This window comes from Ictidomys tridecemlineatus, chromosome 9, assembly GCF_052094955.1.
Source record: "Ictidomys tridecemlineatus isolate mIctTri1 chromosome 9, mIctTri1.hap1, whole genome shotgun sequence".
Taxonomy (NCBI): Eukaryota; Metazoa; Chordata; class Mammalia; order Rodentia; family Sciuridae; genus Ictidomys; species Ictidomys tridecemlineatus.
The window spans coordinates 147,840,871-147,863,445 of record NC_135485.1 but is presented as its reverse complement, the minus strand read 5'-3'; the positions used below and the strand labels follow the sequence as shown (position 1 = coordinate 147,863,445).

The window sequence follows — 22,575 nt, the reverse complement described above, 5'->3', positions numbered from 1 at the left end:
CCCCAGGAACGTGGACACTCCACTTGCTAAGCCCACTTAGAGCAGAGAGTAGCCTAGGAAGCAAACCTAAGAAAATGACTTTCCTTCTAATTTTCAGTATTATTAAAAGGATGTGCTAAAAAAATCCCCAAATGAGCCCAAATAGTGCTGAGACTAGCCTTCCCAGGAGCTGGGCTTTGCTATGTGTTAATCTAGATGCTCTTTCCTGACGTATCAGATACCAAGTACAAGTGAATTTCCTGGAAAGGACAGGCTTCCCTGCTCAGTCACCGGCTTTAACAGCGCCGGAGCCAGGGAAGCGTGCCGGAGCGCGGCTGCGAAGGCTGCCTCAGGAACTGGCTGCCCCGGATTTGACATTTCAGTCACCCTTCATCACCACTGAGCCACGTACCCGTTGCTGGATGGGCCAGGGTTTCGTGATTGCAGAAAGATCGCAGGCCGTCATCAGCATCGCTCTGCAAGAGACAGACTCCCGTTTCCCTTCACGTGACCTCGACCTGCACCCAGCACACAGAGGCAAGCCAGGCCTCCCCCAGGAACGGCAGAGCGGGGCTCACACGGAAGCTGGCCGTGCTGGGTCACAGCCCCAGACTCTGCGTCCATCCTCCCTGCCCGGTCAGCCCCAGGGGCACAGAGAGAAGGGGTCCACCTCAGCAGAGACCTTGCCAGTTACTGCCACCGCCTCCACCAGGCAGCGACCCTCGGTGGCAGCATAAAGACAGCGCTGCCAACGGTTACCCGCCACCAGTGACAGCAAGTTCTCTATCATGAGTCAGGAGGTCCGAATTCCCTGCCTCCTTGTGGCTACCCTGAGCATGCTCAGCCACACACAGCCTCTGACAGACAGGCTCCACCTGACAGGCAGAGGGGGCAGGAGACGAGCTCTCAGGCCCACCATCATGCAGACTCCGGAAGAGAGCTCTAGTGCCCACGAGAACACTGCTGTGTCCAGAGTGTTCCCATGTTGCTGCTGGGACAGGCAAAGCCTTCTCCTATAGCAACCACCCACAGTGCAGGGCTCCTCTGTCCCTCTAGGCCTGGCAGGTACAGGGAGCTCACTGCAGAGCACCCCTCTGTCCCTCTAGGCCTGGCAGGTGCAGGGAGCTCACTGCAGAGCACCCCTCTGTCCCTCTAGGCCTGGCAGGTACAGGGAGCTCACTGCAGAGCACCCCTCTGTCCCTCTAGGCCTGGCAGGTGCAGGGAGCTCACGGCAGAGCACCCCTCTGTCCCTCTAGGCCTGGCAGGTGCAGGGAGCTCACGGCAGAGCACCCCTCTGTCCCTCTAGGCCTGGCAGGTGCAGGGAGCTCACGGCAGAGCACCCCTCTGTCCCTCTAGGCCTGGCAGGTGCAGGGAGCTCACGGCAGAGCACCCCTCTGTCCCTCTAGGCCTGGCAGGTGCAGGGAGCTCACGGCAGAGCACCCCTCTGTCCCTCTAGGAATGGCAGGTGCAGGGAGCTCACTGCAGAGCACCCCTCTGTCCCTCTAGGAATGGCAGGTGCAGGGAGCTCACTGCAGAGCACCCCTCTGTCCCTCTAGGAATGGCAGGTGCAGGGAGCTCACTATAGAGCACCCCTCTGTCCCTCTAGGAATTGCAGGTGCAGGGAGCTCACGGCAGAGCACCTCTCTGTCCCTCTAGGAATGGCAGGTGCAGGGAGCTCACTGCAGAGCACCCCTCTGTCCCTCTAGGAATGGCAGGTGCAGGGAGCTCACTATAGAGCACCCCTCTGTCCCTCTAGGCCTGGCAGGTGCAGGGGGCTCACTGCAGAGCACCTCTCTGTCCCTCTAGGAATGGCAGGTGCAGGGAGCTCACTGCAGAGCACCCCTCTGTCCCTCTAGGAATGGCAGGTGCAGGGAGCTCACTATAGAGCACCCCTCTGTCCCTCTAGGAATGGCAGGTGCAGGGAGCTCACTGCAGAGCACCCCTCTGTCCCTCTAGGAATGGCAGGTGCAGGGAGCTCACTATAGAGCACCCCTCTGTCCCTCTAGGAATGGCAGGTGCAGGGAGCTCACGGCAGAGCACCCCTCTGTCCCTCTAGGAATGGCAGGTGCAGGGAGCTCACTGCAGAGCACCCCTCTGTCCCTCTAGGAATGGCAGGTGCAGGGGGCTCACTGCAGAGCACCCCTCTGTCCCTCTAGGAATGGCAGGTGCAGGGAGCTCACTATAGAGCACCCCTCTGTCCCTCTAGGAATGGCAGGTGCAGGGAGCTCACTGCAGAGCACCCCTCTGTCCCTCTAGGAATGGCAGGTGCAGGGAGCTCACGGCAGAGCACCCCTCTGTCCCTCTAGGAATGGCAGGTGCAGGGAGCTCACGGCAGAGCACCCCTCTGTCCCTCTAGGAATGGCAGGTGCAGGGAGCTCACTGCAGAGCACCCCTCTGTCCCTCTAGGAATGGCAGGTGCAGGGAGCTCACTGCAGAGCACCCCTCTGTCCCTCTAGGAATGGCAGGTGCAGGGAGCTCACGACAGAGCACCCCTCTGTCCTTCTAGGAATGGCAGGTGCAGGGAGCTCACTGCAGAGCACCCCTCTGTCCCTCTAGGAATGGCAGGTGCAGGGAGCTCACTGCAGAGCACCCCTCTGTCCCTCTAGGAATGGCAGGTGCAGGGAGCTCACTATAGAGCACCTCTCTGTCCCTCTAGGAATGGCAGGTGCAGGGGGCTCACTGCAGAGCACCCCTCTGTCCCTCTAGGAATGGCAGGTGCAGGGGGCTCACTGCAGAGCACCCCTCTGTCCCTCTAGAAATGGCAGGTGCAGGGAGCTCACTGCAGAGCACCCCTCTGTCCCTCTAGGAATGGCAGGTGCAGGGAGCTCACTGCAGAGCACCTCTCTGTCCTCAGGAATGGCAGGTGCAGGGAGCTCACTGCAGAGCACCTCTCTGTCCTCAGGAATGGTAGGTGCAGGGAGCTCACGGCAGAGCACCCCTCTGTCCCTCTAGGAATGGCAGGTGCAGGGGGCTCACTGCAGAGCACCTCTCTGTCCTCAGGAATGGTAGGTGCAGGGAGCTCACGGCAGAGCACCTCTCTGTCCCTCTAGGAATGGCAGGTGCAGGGAGCTCACTGCAGAGCACCCCTCTGTCCCTCTAGGAATGGTAGGTGCAGGGAGCTCACTGCAGAGCACCTCTCTGTCCCTCTAGGCCTGGCAGGTGCAGGGAGCTCACGGCAGAGCACCTCTCTGTCCCTCTAGGAATGGCAGGTGCAGGGAGCTCACTGCAGAGCACCTCTCTGTCCCTCTAGGAATGGCAGGTGCAGGGAGCTCACTGCAGAGCACCCCTCTGTCCTTCTAGGAATGGCAGGTGCAGGGAGCTCACTGCAGAGCACCCCTCTGTCCCTCTAGGCCTGGCAGGTGCAGGGAGCTCACGGCAGAGCACCTCTCTGTCCCTCTAGGAATGGCAGGTGCAGGGAGCTCACTATAGAGCACCCCTCTGTCCCTCTAGGAATGGCAGGTGCAGGGAGCTCACTGCAGAGCACCCCTCTGTCCCTCTAGGAATGGCAGGTGCAGGGAGCTCACGGCAGAGCACCCCTCTGTCCCTCTAGGAATGGCAGGTGCAGGGAGCTCACTGCAGAGCACCCCTCTGTCCCTCTAGGAATGGCAGGTGCAGGGAGCTCACTATAGAGCACCCCTCTGTCCCTCTAGGAATGGCAGGTGCAGGGAGCTCACGGCAGAGCACCTCTCTGTCCCTCTAGGAATGGTAGGTGCAGGGAGCTCACTGCAGAGCACCCCTCTGTCCCTCTAGGAATGGCAGGTGCAGGGAGCTCACGGCAGAGCACCCCTCTGTCCCTCTAGGAATGGCAGGTGCAGGGAGCTCACGGCAGAGCACCCCTCTGTCCCTCTAGGAATGGCAGGTGCAGGGAGCTCACTGCAGAGCACCCCTCTGTCCCTCTAGGAATGGCAGGTGCAGGGAGCTCACTGCAGAGCACCCCTCTGTCCCTCTAGGAATGGCAGGTGCAGGGGGCTCACTGCAGAGCACCCCTCTGTCCCTCTAGAAATGGCAGGTGCAGGGAGCTCACTGCAGAGCACCCCTCTGTCCTTCTAGGAATGGCAGGTGCAGGGGGCTCACTGCAGAGCACCCCTCTGTCCCTCTAGGAATGGCAGGTGCAGGGAGCTCACTGCAGAGCACCCCTCTGTCCCTCTAGGAATGGCAGGTGCAGGGAGCTCACGGCAGAGCACCCCTCTGTCCTTCTAGGAATGGCAGGTGCAGGGGGCTCACTGCAGAGCACCTCTCTGTCCCTCTAGGAATGGCAGGTGCAGGGAGCTCACTGCAGAGCACCCCTCTGTCCCTCTAGGAATGGCAGGTGCAGGGAGCTCACTATAGAGCACCCCTCTGTCCCTCTAGGAATGGCAGGTGCAGGGAGCTCACTGCAGAGCACCTCTCTGTCCCTCTAGGAATGGCAGGTGCAGGGAGCTCACTGCAGAGCACCCCTCTGTCCCTCTAGGAATGGCAGGTGCAGGGAGCTCACTGCAGAGCACCCCTCTGTCCCTCTAGGAATGGCAGGTGCAGGGAGCTCACGGCAGAGCACCCCTCTGTCCTTCTAGGAATGGCAGGTGCAGGGAGCTCACGGCAGAGCACCTCTCTGTCCTCAGGAATGGCAGGTGCAGGGAGCTCACGGCAGAGCACCCCTCTGTCCCTCTAGGAATGGCAGGTGCAGGGAGCTCACGGCAGAGCACCTCTCTGTCCCTCTAGGAATGGTAGGTGCAGGGAGCTCACGGCAGAGCACCCCTCTGTCCCTCTAGGAATGGCAGGTGCAGGGAGCTCACTGCAGAGCACCTCTCTGTCCCTCTAGGAATGGCAGGTGCAGGGAGCTCACTGCAGAGCACCCCTCTGTCCTTCTAGGAATGGCAGGTGCAGGGAGCTCACTGCAGAGCACCTCTCTGTCCTCAGGAATGGCAGGTGCAGGGAGCTCACGGCAGAGCACCCCTCTGTCCCTCTAGGAATGGCAGGTGCAGGGGGCTCACTGCAGAGCACCCCTCTGTCCCTCTAGAAATGGCAGGTGCAGGGAGCTCACTGCAGAGCACCCCTCTGTCCCTCTAGGAATGGCAGGTGCAGGGAGCTCACTGCAGAGCACCTCTCTGTCCTCAGGAATGGCAGGTGCAGGGAGCTCACTGCAGAGCACCTCTCTGTCCTCAGGAATGGCAGGTGCAGGGAGCTCACTATAGAGCACCTCTCTGTCCTCAGGAATGGTAGGTGCAGGGAGCTCACGGCAGAGCACCTCTCTGTCCCTCTAGGAATGGCAGGTGCAGGGAGCTCACTGCAGAGCACCCCTCTGTCCCTCTAGGAATGGTAGGTGCAGGGAGCTCACTGCAGAGCACCTCTCTGTCCCTCTAGGCCTGGCAGGTGCAGGGAGCTCACGGCAGAGCACCTCTCTGTCCCTCTAGGAATGGCAGGTGCAGGGGGCTCACTGCAGAGCACCTCTCTGTCCCTCTAGGCCTGGCAGGTGCAGGGAGCTCACGGCAGAGCACCTCTCTGTCCTCAGGAATGGTAGGTGCAGGGGGCTCACTGCAGAGCACCTCTCTGTCCTCAGGAATGGCAGGTGCAGGGGGCTCACTGCAGAGCACCTCTCTGTCCCTCTAGGAATGGCAGGTGCAGGGAGCTCACTGCAGAGCACCCCTCTGTCCTTCTAGGAATGGCAGGTGCAGGGAGCTCACTGCAGAGCACCTCTCTGTCCTCAGGAATGGTAGGTGCAGGGAGCTCACTGCAGAGCACCCCTCTGTCCTTCTAGGAATGGCAGGTGCAGGGAGCTCACTGCAGAGCACCTCTCTGTCCTCAGGAATGGCAGGTGCAGGGAGCTCACGGCAGAGCACCTCTCTGTCCCTCTAGGAATGGCAGGTGCAGGGAGCTCACGGCAGAGCACCCCTCTGTCCCTCTAGGAATGGCAGGTGCAGGGAGCTCACTGCAGAGCACCTCTCTGTCCCTCTAGGAATGGCAGGTGCAGGGAGCTCACTGCAGAGCACCCCTCTGTCCCTCTAGGAATGGTAGGTGCAGGGAGCTCACTGCAGAGCACCCCTCTGTCCCTCTAGGAATGGCAGGTGCAGGGAGCTCACTATAGAGCACCCCTCTGTCCCTCTAGGAATGGCAGGTGCAGGGGGCTCACTGCAGAGCACCTCTCTGTCCTCAGGAATGGTAGGTGCAGGGAGCTCACGGCAGAGCACCCCTCTGTCCCTCTAGGAATGGCAGGTGCAGGGAGCTCACTGCAGAGCACCCCTCTGTCCCTCTAGGAATGGCAGGTGCAGGGAGCTCACGGCAGAGCACCTCTCTGTCCCTCTAGGAATGGCAGGTGCAGGGAGCTCACGGCAGAGCACCTCTCTGTCCCTCTAGGAATGGCAGGTGCAGGGAGCTCACTATAGAGCACCCCTCTGTCCCTCTAGGAATGGCAGGTGCAGGGAGCTCACTGCAGAGCACCCCTCTGTCCCTCTAGGAATGGCAGGTGCAGGGAGCTCACTGCAGAGCACCCCTCTGTCCCTCTAGGAATGGCAGGTGCAGGGAGCTCACTGCAGAGCACCCCTCTGTCCCTCTAGGAATGGCAGGTGCAGGGAGCTCACGGCAGAGCACCCCTCTGTCCTTCTAGGAATGGCAGGTGCAGGGGGCTCACTGCAGAGCACCCCTCTGTCCCTCTAGGAATGGCAGGTGCAGGGAGCTCACTGCAGAGCACCCCTCTGTCCCTCTAGGAATGGCAGGTGCAGGGAGCTCACGGCAGAGCACCCCTCTGTCCTTCTAGGAATGGCAGGTGCAGGGGGCTCACTGCAGAGCACCCCTCTGTCCCTCTAGGAATGGCAGGTGCAGGGAGCTCACTGCAGAGCACCCCTCTGTCCCTCTAGGAATGGCAGGTGCAGGGAGCTCACTGCAGAGCACCCCTCTGTCCCTCTAGGAATGGCAGGTGCAGGGAGCTCACTGCAGAGCACCTCTCTGTCCTCAGGAATGGCAGGTGCAGGGGGCTCACTGCAGAGCACCTCTCTGTCCTCAGGAATGGCAGGTGCAGGGAGCTCACGGCAGAGCACCCCTCTGTCCCTCTAGGAATGGCAGGTGCAGGGAGCTCACTGCAGAGCACCCCTCTGTCCCTCTAGGAATGGCAGGTGCAGGGAGCTCACGGCAGAGCACCTCTCTGTCCTCAGGAATGGCAGGTGCAGGGAGCTCACGGCAGAGCACCCCTCTGTCCCTCTAGGAATGGCAGGTGCAGGGAGCTCACTGCAGAGCACCCCTCTGTCCCTCTAGAAATGGCAGGTGCAGGGAGCTCACTGCAGAGCACCCCTCTGTCCCTCTAGGAATGGCAGGTGCAGGGAGCTCACTATAGAGCACCTCTCTGTCCTCAGGAATGGCAGGTGCAGGGAGCTCACGGCAGAGCACCTCTCTGTCCTCAGGAATGGCAGGTGCAGGGAGCTCACTGCAGAGCACCCCTCTGTCCTCAGGAATGGCAGGTGCAGGGAGCTCACTGCAGAGCACCCCTCTGTCCCTCTAGGAATGGCAGGTGCAGGGAGCTCACGGCAGAGCACCCCTCTGTCCTTCTAGGAATGGCAGGTGCAGGGAGCTCACTGCAGAGCACCTCTCTGTCCCTCTAGGAATGGCAGGTGCAGGGAGCTCACTGCAGAGCACCCCTCTGTCCTTCTAGGAATGGCAGGTGCAGGGAGCTCACTGCAGAGCACCTCTCTGTCCTCAGGAATGGCAGGTGCAGGGAGCTCACTATAGAGCACCCCTCTGTCCCTCTAGGAATGGCAGGTGCAGGGAGCTCACTGCAGAGCACCTCTCTGTCCCTCTAGGAATGGCAGGTGCAGGGAGCTCACTGCAGAGCACCCCTCTGTCCCTCTAGGAATGGCAGGTGCAGGGAGCTCACTGCAGAGCACCTCTCTGTCCTCAGGAATGGCAGGTGCAGGGAGCTCACTATAGAGCACCCCTCTGTCCCTCTAGGAATGGCAGGTGCAGGGAGCTCACTGCAGAGCACCTCTCTGTCCCTCTAGGAATGGCAGGTGCAGGGAGCTCACTGCAGAGCACCCCTCTGTCCTTCTAGGAATGGCAGGTGCAGGGAGCTCACTGCAGAGCACCCCTCTGTCCCTCTAGGAATGGCAGGTGCAGGGAGCTCACTGCAGAGCACCCCTCTGTCCCTCTAGGAATGGCAGGTGCAGGGAGCTCACTGCAGAGCACCCCTCTGTCCCTCTAGGAATGGCAGGTGCAGGGAGCTCACTGCAGAGCACCCCTCTGTCCTTCTAGGAATGGCAGGTGCAGGGAGCTCACTGCAGAGCACCCCTCTGTCCCTCTAGGAATGGCAGGTGCAGGGAGCTCACTGCAGAGCACCCCTCTGTCCCTCTAGGAATGGCAGGTGCAGGGAGCTCACTGCAGAGCACCCCTCTGTCCTTCTAGGAATGGCAGGTGCAGGGAGCTCACGGCAGAGCACCTCTCTGTCCTCAGGAATGGTAGGTGCAGGGAGCTCACGGCAGAGCACCTCTCTGTCCTCAGGAATGGTAGGTGCAGGGAGCTCACTGCAGAGCACCTCTCTGTCCTCAGGAATGGCAGGTGCAGGGGGCTCACTGCAGAGCACCTCTCTGTCCTCAGGAATGGCAGGTGCAGGGAGCTCACGGCAGAGCACCTCTCTGTCCCTCTAGGAATGGCAGGTGCAGGGAGCTCACGGCAGAGCACCCCTCTGTCCCTCTAGGAATGGCAGGTGCAGGGAGCTCACTGCAGAGCACCTCTCTGTCCCTCTAGGAATGGCAGGTGCAGGGAGCTCACTATAGAGCACCCCTCTGTCCTCAGGAATGGCAGGTGCAGGGAGCTCACTATAGAGCACCTCTCTGTCCTCAGGAATGGTAGGTGCAGGGAGCTCACGGCAGAACATGTCAACATGAAACACCTCTTCCTACCACACCAGGCAGAAGATGGTAGGAAAACCAGCGCACAGAAAACCAGTGCACCAGTGGTATTCAAACCACCGAGGACCACAATCACCAAGGCCAGCCAGTGCCGTGGCCTCCAAAGATGGCAGGGTGGACCCACGTGGGCACAACCGCCAGGCACGGGCCTAGGACGCTCAGTGCCAGGCGCACAGCCTGCTGTCCCTGATGGGCCTCAATATGAGAAGCAGTACAGAGGGGTCCCCTGTGTTGATTGTGCTGGTAAGGACACTGTCACTGGCCACATATTTCCAAAGCACCTGAGGGGGCAAGGACAGGTGCTCTCACAGCAAGGAGGGCACTGAGGGGACCCTGTGCAGGTGATCATTCTCTGCCCACCAGCTCTCAGGACACGCTGCCTGTGCACAGCATCAGCAGGTGTCCTCCCACTCAGTCTATCTCTCTGCAGCCCAGACCTGGGAGCATTGTCAATGATGCAGTCCTCACAATTCCAAAGGTAGCAGTAGTCACAGCAAGGGTGACGCCATACCAGGAGAGGGACAGGTGGGGTGACGTGGAGCCCAGGACCCCTGGAGCAGTCGCAGTAACAGTGAGGGTGGCACCATACCAGGGAGAGGGACAGGTGGGGTCACGTGGGGACCAGGACATTGGAGCAGTCACAGTAACAGTGAGGGTGGCACCAGGCCAGGGAGAGGGACAGGTGGGGTCACCTGGGGACCAGGACATTGGAGCAGTCACAGTAACAGTGAGGGTGGCACCAGGCCAGGGAGAGGGACAGGTGGGGTCACCTGGGGACCAGAACATTGGAGCAGTCACAGTAACAGTGAGGGTGGCACCAGGCCAGGGAGAGGGACAGGTGGGGTCACCTGGGGACCAGAACATTGGAGCAGTCACAGTAACAGTGAGGGTGGCACCAGGCCAGGAGGGGGCAGGTGGACCCATGGATGGCCCAGCTGTGGCAGGGAGCATGCGGCCACCCTCTGGCTCCCGGGTCTCAGCCCGGTGGTCTCAGCCCCTCATCCCTAGCAGGGTGGCCACACGTGAGCCTCTGGCAGGAGCTGAGATTTGCCCCTCAATCCTATCTGGAGGTTGTGCAGAGCAAGGGACAGTCCTTCAGTGGAGCTCCATGCTCTCAGGTCAAGGGGTGTCCAGCCCCCTGTCTGGGCTGCAGAAGGCTGGCAGCCCAGCGGCCACCTCGGGCACAGTGGCCGTGGATGTGACGCGAGCACAGGCTCCGTGGGAGGACGTGCTGGCTGGAGAGTGACTCACAGAAACAGCTCCTTCTGATGAGGGTCTTCCAGGTTGAACTGGTTCTTTCTTATGAGTTCAAAGAATTCCCCTCGCCTCCTTGAAACACAGAAAACATGAGGCAGTTAGTTATGAGGTCCCTGCTCGCCCCCGTGACCTAGAGGGGGTACACCTCCCCTCTCATGGCCCAGGAGACCACCATCTGAAAAGGCGTGATTCCCCACTTTCCCTCTGCTCGCGTGGTTTTGGTGGCATGTTCAACTTCACCTGGTTTTTAGCCACAAAGAGCAGTCCTTTCAATTGTGGGATATTTTAATAAAAAAGTGAGTAACAAGTGTGACATCAAGTGGGATGTAAGGCATTTTAGGGTCGGGACCTAATGAGACCTACAGGTTTCAGGTTAGCTCTGTCTACCGTGTTCCTACACATTGTGACCGTGTCAGGAAGGCTCTGGAAGCCAGGGAAGGCCTGGTGAGTAGTGTAGCCTCTGTGGTCATCCCAGGAGTTGGCAGGGGCAGCGGGAGGAGCTGCTTTGGGCCCAGCACTGCTGAGTATCTGAAGAAGGACTCGGCACAGTGCTCAAGGTCCAGCTGGAGAGAGACCCAGGGAAAGGAACGCCCGTGTGACGGCACTGACCGCACCTGCTGAGAACCACAGTCAGGAGGTCTCACCTGGTCAGGTGAGACCCCCGAGGCCCAGAAGGCCTGGGCAGGCTGTGAGGCCACAGGTGGTTCTCGAGGGCCTGGTCCTGTGGCAGTCCTCACTCAGCAATCACTTGATGGGAAGTTTACTGTGTTTCCTTCTGTCCTCCTTAACTCAGTGTCCACCCCTCACGCAGCAGGTGTTGTGGGTGCTGCTGGGGCCGCGACAGTGGACATCTGGCGTAGGTGGCTGGGTGTTTGTGCTGTTTGCTTTGCTTCCCCAACAGTGGCTCAAACTGGCCCCAGGACCCTCGTGCAGAGGACAGTGTGCTCCTGGGAAATCGGGCGACCCCCACTCCCCATCTCACAGGAGCACCAGCACTCTCCCTGCGAGCTGGGAACCCCCGACTGTCGGGCTCTCGGAGAAGTGCCTTGCTGGGCAGATGCACAATCACAAACGCCACCTTCACCGTCTCAAAGTCGTACGCAAATGTCCCCTTCTGGTGCCAGAATCAAATAAAAAGAAACCTGAGCTGCTTTTTTGGCTCTTGTAGCTCTTCCTGCCCCTGGGGTTGGATGGTCGTAGGAAGGAGGTGCGAATGGAGTGAGTCCCGTGTGGGAAAGGGGGAAGGCCACAGGCCCACGAACCTTCAGCGGGAATGACCTTGAGTCAGAGATCTGGGCGATCACGGCTTCAGAGACACCGTGGGAGATGAAGAAGGGAAGCAGCCATGTGCTCTGTGAGTTCTAGCTCTCAGTGAGCAATGGGACAGAGTTCTCTGGTTGCTAAACTTCCAACTCCCGCCCACCTGAGGGTCAGCGCTGCCAGGGGTCTGAGGACTGCCCAGACCTGGGCCCGGTGCAGGAAGCCCGCAAGGCCTGCCTCGGAGGGGTCTCCTGAGACTCACTTGATGTACAGCGCCAGGTCTGTGGCCAGGATGGCTTGCTTGATCATCTTCAGCGTGGCCTTGTATTCTTCCACAGAGAGGCCGCTGAGAATCTGGTTGCCCTTGATAGGGAAAAGAGAAGCATCACTAGCACTCCATCCAGAGAAAAAGGCCGCGGGTCTGGGGATGGCACCGTCTGCTCTTCCCCGCCACCCTGGGTGACATGCCACTTGTTCCCAGGCCTGAGCACAGACAGAACATCTCCTGGCCACCTACTCTTCCTGCTGGCAGGTTTGGGGCTACAATCTAACAGCAAGTAAAACTGACAAGTGAAGGGGTGTCAGGAGCGGAGCTGCGAGGGTCAAACCGACGATCCGGGTCACGGCCCTGTGGCTTCTGGGATAAGCCCAGAAGTATCCTCATGTGAATCACACACCTTGGTGGCTTTCTAGTGTCAGACGGAGGAGAACGCACAGCGCAGACACACAGAACATCTGTGAACGGAGTCAGATGTGTCTCCTTAACCAGCGCCAACAAAAGCCCAGAGGCCTGGGAACGAGGCCAGGAGGCAGAGGGTTTGCTGTGAGGACCAGGCACCGGCCGGCCATCCAGGCGGGGGCCAGAGTGTGCGGGCTGTCGGGGCACTGCAGCGGTGGCATGGCTGAATCAATGGCCAAACGCGTCACTCGGCCACGGACACAGAGGTCCTCTAAACACTGAGTCATTTTAGATTCCGAGCCAAGCGGAGATGCTTGTATTCAAGATAAAACAACCTCAAGCACAACAGGAGGCGTCTCCACATTCTTACTTTTCCTTCCCCAGCAGAGGCTGTAACTTCTGCACATCATGTTAAAGGACGAACTATACAGCAGGCCTCGCTGTGGAGCCGACACACGTACAGCCGAGTCCACCTGTGCCCACCACCGTAACCTGTACTGTCCAGTAAAAGAAGAACTTCCAACACGCGGATGGCAGAGCTGCCTACGAGGACAGCAAGGCCTTTCCACACGACACCACACACATTTCTGCAGAGTCTTGGTTTTGAAAAGCTGCACTCTGGAAATCGCACACTTACGGGGAAAACAGGGTTGGGATAGACCACGCGAAACCTAGGCATAGAACCAGGCCCAGGCCAGACCTCTGGCTGAGCAGGTCCCCGTGCCCCTGAGACGTGAGAGCAAGAAACCAGCAGTGGAAATGAGAAGGTGGGCGCTGAGGCGAAGCCAGGCAGGCCAGGACCCAGGTGACCGCCAACATGGAGCAAGGCCCGCACCTCTGGGTGCCTGTTTGACATTCTTAAAACAGACCCTGCCCCCAGGAGACGGGGTGGGGGCCTTCCTTCCCTGCCGAACTCAGAATCCAGCACCCACAACTCTGGCTCATCGTAGCCCGGACAACCTGTGTAAGAATTGCTCCTAGAGTATACTGCAGTGACACAGGAACCAGCTGTGACAGTCACAGGCCCTGGCAACACCCCCGATGAGGCCATCTATGGGACGTTCTGCGGAGGCTGGAGCAGGCTGGAGGGTCCTGAGGAGTGGGAGCAGGTCCTCACACCTCAAGTGACAGCCGGCAGGTCCTGTCAAGGTCCTGCAGGTGAGGGGACGGGCCAGGACCTGCGTCTGGACACCTCCCTTTGACACGGGGAGTCTCAGGGCCGGGCTGTCTGACTCCCACTAGGGGGCGCTCTGTGGGGAGCACGCATTGCCCCAGGGCAGCGCTCCACGGGGCTCCCCAGGCTCCCGGCACAGGGGCTTCCTGCCAGAACAGAGCTGAGAGCACCCGTGGCGCCTGCTCTCCAAGTCTGCAGAGGCCCGCAGGCAGCTGTGGGTGAGGAAGGCGCTAGAGGGAAGCCACCGCGCGGGAAGGGGGAGCCTGAGCCTTCCCGTCAAGCTCCAACTCCCCGGCACCGGCCATCTGGCTTCTCCATTGAGAACCAGGGACGACATGGTGGGACCTCAGGGATGGAGGGACTCTGGGTATTGTCCCCAGGCTCAGAGAGGCACTAGCCCAGGGCCCACCCACAGACGCGGTGATGTGTATGCTTTGGGGTCCCCCAGCCAGTGCTTGTCAGCACAGCAGTCAGGGCTTCCCTCTGTCACACGGGTCGCACGAGCGGACAGAGATGGCACAGAGGCCCCAGGCCTGCACTCGGCAAACGCCCCCTCAAATGCCCTGGCGCCCTCTCCTGCTCACTGCCCTTAAGGTAGGGAGGTTCTGTGCTCGGCCTGCGTCTGCGCACACGGACAGCGGTCCAGGCAGCCCGGCCGTCCAACAGCGCCCTTCCTGGACAGCATGGTAGCATTAGACGTTCTAGTGAAGAGAGGGCTGAGTGCTTCTTGGTGGCACAGCAGTGCTCAGTGTGCACCAGGCCAAGCCAACGCCCTGCGCCACAGGCTGCAGAAGCCACAGAGCCATTCCCACGGGGCGGCCAACGCAGCCCCGCAACCCACGGGGCAACGTGGAGACGGCTCAGGTTGGCAGAGACGCTGCGAGGTCTCCGCGGATCTGGTTCCTGTTGCTACCCAAACGAGAAGGGCGCGTATTCGGGCTTAGCGCTGCAGGTGGGAGCAGCAGGCGGGAGCTGCAGAGGGGGACTCACGGGGCTGTTGAGGATCATCAGGCACTGGTCGAAGTGGTGGTGTTCCATGATGGAGTGGCAGTACAGCTGGGCCAGCGGGTGCTCTGTCCTGTGGGCGTGGAGAGAGGAGAGGCCCTCAGTGTGGCGAGCTCAGCAGAGGGCCTCACCCAGCAACCAAGCCCGCCCTCCGCCCTCCGCCCTCCGTCCTCCGGGTGAGCAGCCACCTCTGGAGCAGGCAGACTGCCCCGAGGCAGGAGACCCTGCCTGTTCTGAGTGTGAGCAGTGTTGGTGTTTTAGCAGAGTGGACCAGCAGTGTGGGGACAGGAAGGGAGAACCGCCCCAGGGGTAAGAAAACACCTGTTATACGTAAATATTATCGCACACATTACAGTTTTCCATTTTAAAACTGCAACTGACTCAGACTCTGAAACCACTTCACAGGTTAGCTTTGCCTTTGCAGTAAAGCTCAGGCGGGGGTCGATGTTCCCAGCACTGATGAGGTGGAATTCCGGCCCTGTGCACTGGACCGAGGCCCAGGGAGCTGCCCAGGCTCAGCCCCCTGGAGGGAAGCAGGCAGCTGAGTCAGTTGGTTCCTGGTTCCTGCAGTGCCCGACGTTGCCAGCTCTCTGAGTTGACCCAGTGGTGCCCGGGCTGAGCAGAGAGGCAAGGCAGTGCCCAGTTCAGCAGGCGGGAGACAGCCAGGCCTGCACAGGGCGCACTGCCTGTATCCAGTGCTCGCCTCTGGCCCTGCGCAGCCCCCACCATCTCTGCTCCCAGCTGCAGGAGGGGGCCGGTGAGTGCTGGCAGGTGTCCGAGGCCCCTGGCTAGTTGCCACTCCCTGCGGTTCTCTGACCAGTAGGTAATTTGTGGAGGGTTCAGAAGATGCTCGAGGCTGAAGGACTGTGAGGTGTGAGCACCTGGTCAAGTGAGCCGCCACAGGGAGATGAGGGCGTGAAGGTGAGGGCCGCCAGGCCCAGAGCCCGCCTGCCTCACCCATGCTCACTCCTGGTCCTCGGCAAGGGGAAAGGCGAGCAGGCATGGCCGGAAGGAGAAGGAGGCCTGGGCCGCCTGGTGAGCTAGGAGGCCAGGGGGCTTCCAGAAGCCTGAGCCAGGGAGGCTGCAGGCCTTGAGCACTCCGCCGTCCCAGGTCGGGCCTGCGGGAAACCAGGCAGAGACCGCTGCAAGACGGGCATCTCGCCATGTGCTCTGGTGACGGAGGTTCAGAGGTCGCTGAACTTGAACCTGCTTGGGTGGACACACATGGCGGAGGGGGGATCCGAGTGCATCTCCTGCCCTGCATCACTCTGACCAGCGCCTCGGTGCTCCACGTGGCCTCCACGGCTGCCTGGGCTAGGAAAGGCAGGCGGGGCCTCGACACCAAGCTGGAACGTCAGCGGGCATCACTTCAGCAGACGCAGACAGGGTGCGTCCCCTCGGGGAGTGGACAGGGGCAGGCGTGCTCGCCTGACATCGAGAGCAGAGCCTTGTGAGCCCGCAGGAGGGAGGCAGGGCCCCGCTCCCGGCTCACAGCCATGCTCAGAAAGCCAGGCTTCGTACCCTGCGGCCTCCCACTCCGGCAGACGCTGGTGCCAGAAGGATCTGGAAAACCCTGCGGGCAGGGGTCCATTCCCTGAGCTCAGAGCTGTGGCACTCAGCATGCCTGGCCAGCCACGGGTCCAGCTCTGAGAGCGCCGTCAGGATGTGGGCAGAAACTGGAAGCTTGCAACAACAGGCAGCAGAGCCCTCCGGAAGGCCACCCTGCACGCCTCCCGCCCCCAGGACCACCAGCACCAGCAGCCGAGACACGCTCCTCGCTCAGGGCCCAGACCTCTCCCGTCACCTGTCCTGCACACCAACGCCCTGGGGTCTGCATGGCCTCCCTTCTCTGCGCCCATTTTAAGCTGGCGTCCATCTGACCCTCTGCTCCTGGCCCTGGCTGGCACTTCCCGTCTCTTCACGTCAGGGATAGGCACACACCCCACAGCCTCGGGGCAGTGCGGCCCAGACTGATGGCCGCTGCCCCCACCCACCAAGGCACAAGGCAGGTCGTGGACACCCGGATGGCTGAGGGCAGCCCAGGGGACATCCAGGACCCGTGGTGTCAGCTGGCACAGGCCCTGTTCCGAGCAGGCGGCAGCAGCGGTCAGTCCTTCAGAGTCACAAGCCCCCCGTTCCCGCAGGGTGGGCTCTCCATGGTGGCCGCTGACGTTGGGTGTTTGTACTGACTCTTCACTACCACCGGGGTCTCCAGGCTGCCATGACCCAGCCTTGGCAGGGGCACCTCACACTAGACAGGCTCCATGGGTGGCCTTGGGACCCCGCCTGCACTCCCCTTGGTCCCCTGGAGGCCGACCAGTCCAAAGGCAGAGCAGGACCCCAACCCCTTCCTGCACCTCCATCTCCAGGGCCAGCGGCCCCCTTAGGACTCCTCTCCATCTGGACCAACTCCTTGTGGGACTGTGCCTTCCACCTGTCCTCCGTGCCACCCTCCAGAGGGCCCGCCCCGTCTTCATGCAGGCGACAAGTGGCTCAGATTTAAATGGAACACTGGCCCTGGCCAGCACTCCCTCCTCCAGCAGTGGAGATGGACCTCACTGGCCCTGGCCAGCACTCCCTCCTCCAGCAGTGGAGCTGGACCTCACTGGCCCTGGCCAGCACTCCCTCCTCCAGCAGTGGAGCTGGACCTCACTGGCCCTGGCCAGCACTCCCTCCTCCAGCAGTGGAGATGGACCTCACTGGTCCTGGCCAGCACTCCCTCCTCCAGCAGTGGAGGTGGACCTCACTGGTCCTGGCCGACACTCCCTCCTCCAGCAGTGCAGCTGGACCTCACTGGCCCTGGCCGACACTCCCTCCTCCAGCAGTGGAGATGGACCTCACTGGCCCTGGCCAGCACTCCCTCCTCCAGCAGTGGAGCTGGACCTCACTGGCCCTGGCCGATGTCCCTCCTCCTGCAGTGGAGCTGGACCTCACTGGTCCTGGCCGACACTTCCTCCTCCAGCAGTGGAGGTGGACCTCACTGGCCCTGGCCGACACTTCCTCCTCCAGCAGTGGAGATGGACCTCACTGGTCCTGGCCGACACTCCCTCCTCCAGCAGTGGAGCTGGACCTCACTGGCCCTGGCCTGTACTCCCTCCTCCAGCAGTGGAGCTGGACCTCACTGGCCCTGGCCGACACTCCCTCCTCCAGCAGTGGAGCTGGACCTCACTGGCCCTGGCCGACGTTCCTCCTCCTGCAGTGGAGCTGGACCTCACTGGCCCTGGCCTGCACTCCCTCCTCCAGCAGTGGAGATGGACCTCAGTGGTCCTGGCCGACACTCCCTCCTCCAGCAGTGGAGATGGACCTCACTGGCCCTGGCCGACACTCCCTCCTCCAGCAGTGGAGCTGGACCTCACTGGCCCTGGACGACACTCCCTCCTCCAGCAGTGGAGATGGACCTCACTGGCCCTGGCTGACGTCCCTCCTCTAGCAGTGGAGCTGGACCTCACTGGCCCTGGCCTGCACTCCCTCCTCCAGCAGTGGAGCTGGACCTCAGTGGTCCTGGCCGACACTCCCTCCTCCAGCAGTGGAGGTGGCCACACTGGCCCTGGCCGACACTCCCTCCTCCAGCAGCGGAGATGGACCTCACTGGCCCTGGCCGATGTCCCTCCTCTAGCAGTGGAGGTGGACCTCACTGGTCCTGGCCGACACTTCCTCCTCCAGCAGTGGAGGTGGACCTCACTGGTCCTGGCCGACACTTCCTCCTCCAGCAGTGGAGCTGGACCTCAGTGGTCCTGGCCGACACTCCCTCCTCCAGCAGTGGAGGTGGCCACACTGGCCCTGGCCGACACTTCCTCCTCCAGCAGTGGAGATGGACCTCACTGGCCCTGGCCGACACTCCCTCCTCCAGCAGTGCAGCTGGACTTCACTGGCCCTGGACGACACTCCCTCCTCCAGCAGCGGAGGTGGACCTCACTGGCCCTGGCCGACACTCCCTCCTCCAGCAGTGCAGCTGGACCTCACTGGCCCTGGACGACACTCCCTCCTCCAGCAGTGGAGCTGGACCTCACTGGTCCTGGCCGACACTCCCTCCTCCAGAAGTGGAGATGGACTTCACTGGTCCTGGCCGACATGCCCTCCTCCAGCAGCGGAGGTGGACCTCACTGGTCCTGGCCGACACGCCCTCCTCCAGAAGTGGAGATGGACTTCACTGGTCCTGGCCGACACTCCCTCCTCCAGCAGCGGAGGTGGACCTCACTGGCCCTGGCCGACACTCCCTCCTCCAGCAGAGCAGCTGGACCTCACTGGTCCTGGCCAACACTCCCTCCTCCAGCAGTGGAGCTGGACCTCACTGGTCCTGGCCGACACGCCCTCCTCCAGAAGTGGAGATGGACTTCACTGGTCCTGGCCGACATGCCCTCCTCCAGCAGCGGAGGTGGACCTCACTGGCCCTGGCCTGCACTCCCTCCTCCAGCAGCGGAGGTGGACCTCACTGGTCCTGGCCGACACTCCCTCCTCCAGCAGCGGAGATGGACCTCACTGGTCCTGGCCGACACTCCCTCCTCCAGCAGTGGAGCTGGACCTCACTGGCCCTGGCTGACACTCCCTCCTCCAGCAGTGGAGATGGACCTCACTGGCCCTGGCTGACACTCCCTCCTCCAGCAGTGGAGATGGACCTCACTGGCCCTGGCCGACACTCCCTCCTCCAGCAGTGCAGCTGGACCTCACTGGCCCTGGCCGACACTCCCTCCTCCAGCAGTGGAGCTGGACCTCACTGGCCCTGGCCGACACTCCCTCCTCCAGCAGTGGAGCTGGACCTCACTGGTCCTGGCCGACACTCCCTCCTCCAGCAGTGGAGCTGGACCTCACTGGCCCTGGCCGACACTCCCTCCTCCAGCAGCGGAGATGGACCTCACTGGCCCTGGCCAGCACTCCCTCCTCCAGCAGTGGAGCTGGACCTCACTGGCCCTGGCCGACACTCCCTCCTCCAGCAGTGGAGATGGACCTCACTGGTCCTGGCCGACACTCCCTCCTCCAGCAGCGGAGGTGGACCTCACTGGCCCTGGCCGACATGCCCTCCTCTAGCAGTGGAGCTGGACCTCACTGGTCCTGGCCGACATGCCCTCCTCCAGAAGTGGAGCTGGACCTCACTGGCCCTGGCCGACATGCCCTCCTCCAGCAGTGGAGCTGGACCTCACTGGTCCTGACCGACACTCCCTCCTCCAGCAGTGGAGCTGGACCTCACTGGCCCTGGCCTGCACTCCCTCCTCCAGCAGTGGAGCTGGACCTCACTGGCCCTGGCCGACACTCCCTCCTCCAGCAGAGCAGCTGGACCTCACTGGTCCTGGCCGACACTCCCTCCTCCAGCAGCGGAGATGGACCTCACTGGTCCTGGCCGACACTCCCTCCTCCAGCAGTGGAGGTGGACCTCACTGGCCCTGGCCGACACTCCCTCCTCCAGCAGTGGAGCTGGACCTTACTGGTCCTGGCCGACACTCCCTCCTCCAGCAGTGGAGGTGGCCACACTGGCAGGTCCAGTCTCGCTCTCCAGCACCCAACGGTCCCCGTGTCACACAGGCAGGACTCACTCAGTGCTGTCTGTACTGGTCATCATCATTTCTTGGACTGTGGCCTAAAGAGGGAACCCACACCTATGACTGCAGCCCTTCTGCCAGGGGAAGGGCCACACTCCAACAGCTGCTCCTTACCCCTCGGTCTGACGGCCAGGGCACTGCCCCATGTCATTTCCTCACCTCCAAAGCCAAATCCCGCCAACACGGCCAAGACGGTCTTCCTGTAGCCACAGCACCTACCGCAGACGTTTCCCTCTGAAACCCAGGGCCACACTGTGCTTTCTCTTGTACAGCCTGCACCCCCCCCGGGTCCCCAGTGCCTGCTCTTGCAGTGATCATCCCACCTCCACCGAGACCCCGCTTTCCCTCAACCACCGTGCTGTGGGAGAGGCAGGCACGAGCAGTGCTCCTGTCCCCATGTTCCGGGCGCCTGTGAGACCCCACACAGCTGCCCTCTTGGCCGCGGATGGTGAGCCACAGTGTCAGACACAGCCTGGGGGTGCCTGGGAGGGCCTTCCTGGGGGGCTCCAGGACCTGGCTCAGCGCTGGGTCCTGTCGGCCCAGAGCTCCTGCTGCCCACTGCTGCCCCTCTGCGCCTCTGGCGCTCTGACTTTCTCTACTGAGGAGTCGGACGTCCAGTGGGGTCTGCCCCAGGTCCACCCCTCGGAAGACAGGGCTCTCTAGGGGGATGTCCAGGGAGCTCTTCTCCCGGAGCCCCCTGAGGAGGACCCAACTTTAAGTATGGCCCATTTGCTAGAAGGAAAGAGAAAACCCTGGGGAATTCTTAGCTGCTTCTTTGAAAAACCACAGGAAGAGATGAACGTCTCTGAAACTCGACTTTTTTAAGAAAGCCATCATTTGGCCCACGTCTGATCTGAGCAACATTCAGCACCCTACGACTTTTTCCCAGGAATTTTTGTTGTTGTTAAGACAGGATGACGCTCCTCCAGATGTTTATCTGGTAATTATTTTTATATAAACAAAGGAAAAATAGTTGAGTGGATTTTCCTCACTGCCAGGAGAGCAGCAGGGCATCATCTCTGTGCCAACAGCCCGGTGACGAGAAGACCTGGGCTCTGTGACGGGCGGGTCCCTCTCAGCTCGTGCCCACTGCTCTTCAGGTCATGCTGCCGAGACCTCACCTGTGGCTCGACTATGCTGGGAACCTTTTCTTGTCCACGTTGTTCCCTTTCATAACTTCTCTTAAGTCAGAATCAGGATGAAGTGCAGGGGACAGAGGACCTGTCACCCTTCCGGTTCTCCAAAAGGCAGGTTTTCAAGAGGGACCAGCAGCCTGCGACCCCAGACCGGAGCCCAGGGTCAGCACAGGACACGGCTGCACGTCACGCGATGCTTTCCACAGGAAGCTCTGGGGCCTCGCAGAGAAAGGCCGGGAGCAGAGCCTTCTCAAGCTGCGGGACGTCTGGTCCCCCAGAACTCCCGAGAGCTCACTCCTGTGCCACTGGAGGATGCTCGTAGAGAGAGGTTCTGCACCAAGAGGTGGACCTTTCAGCCAAGGTGCTATAGGAAAATAACAAGTCGCAGAGGCTCCACCGTCTGCTGAGGGCTGATGCCGCCTCTCCATGGGGCCTGCAGCGGGTGCACCACTCGCTGATGGCCTTGAGGTCAGAAGCTCTGGTCCAGGCCTAGGGTCCTCCCTCAGGACACCAGGGCAGGTTCCAGAGCCACTCGGCGTCTCTAGCATCTGCTACTGAACTCACACAACTTGCCCCGGCCTTCCCCTTGGCCTGGGTGCAGTGACGCCACCCTGAGGTGGCTGCACCTTCTCCGTCTGCAGCTCCCTGGCCAAGGCCACAGGGGGACTGTGCAGGGGAGTGGACTTGGAACTCAGATCTGGCCACGAGGCCTCCTTCTCCATAACCGTGCCAGGTGCCTCCCCTGACCCACAGAAGCCTTGTCCAGAGCGCGGCCAGGGAAGCACACGTCCACACTGTCCTCTCTGCTCCAGGGGAAGCTGCCCCCCACAGCCTTGGTAGTTCTCTAGAGATGCTCCTACGCCGGGAGTGCACGCACCGAGGCCCAGCTCCCGCCACTGCCAACAAGACACCATCCTCACTGCAGCACCCGAGCCTGTGGCCTGGGGAGCTGGCCAGCTCAGTGCTGCACTTGGTCGTTCCCCTAAATACAGCCCATGTGCATGGAAGGAGCTCAGCTGAGACTCCCACCACCCACTTCTTTCTGTGGCTTTAACTTTAAACACACGCCCCACAAAGGCAGAGAACGCTCCCGTGTGGCCGGGCGGCCGCTCACCGCTGTATGTAGGAGTTGTTCACGCCGCGGTGATCCAGGTCGTGGCTGAGCGCGGCGATCAGCAGCGCCAGGACCTCCAGGTCGGTCAGCCGGCTCTGAGGGTGTCGGGGAGGAGAGAGGCGTGAGGGCGCTGCGCTGCTTCCCCAGGACCCACTCTGAGAAAGCTGCGTGCAGGCACCCGCAGCAGGGCACCACAGTGCCCCTCAGACAGAAGCCAAGGAGTCTCAAAAGTCGCCATCTGTCCACACCGAGGAAATATCATTTGGGGGGATTCTGGGGAAGGACCCCAGAGCCAGCCAAGGGCTGAGCCCTGAGCCACACCCCAGCCCCAGGCCACTGACTGTTCACTCTGTGTGTTTGGGGAACCCTGTGACAAGCCTTAATCCACTTTCCCTCCTTCAGTCCCTGCAGACTGTCTCCCTCACCTGTCAGCCGCGGCCCCACTCGGCAATGTGGGCATGGGAACTCCAAGACGGCCAGGGAGAAAACCTGACGGCCATGGGCAGAAACAAGACGGCCAGGGAGAAAACCTGGCCTTCCAGACTTCAATGCCGTGTTCCTGAGCCA

At 61.5% G+C, this 22,575-nt stretch overlaps 1 protein-coding gene across 1 annotated transcript in view; it reads right to left on the bottom strand.

Annotated features, from left to right (window-relative positions):
• The window catches only part of Pde5a (phosphodiesterase 5A), a 90,329-nt gene that overhangs the window by 7,307 nt on the left and 60,447 nt on the right, over nt 1–22,575 (bottom strand). Inside the window, exons 13-17 of the mRNA XM_078020754.1 lie at nt 22,009–22,103; nt 14,210–14,297; nt 11,629–11,729; nt 10,101–10,178; nt 392–455 (exon numbers count right to left, since the gene is read on the bottom strand). Of these exons, the coding sequence (XP_077876880.1) occupies nt 392–455; nt 10,101–10,178; nt 11,629–11,729; nt 14,210–14,297; nt 22,009–22,103 (426 nt within the window). The remainder of the gene's footprint in view (nt 1–391; nt 456–10,100; nt 10,179–11,628; nt 11,730–14,209; nt 14,298–22,008; nt 22,104–22,575) is intronic.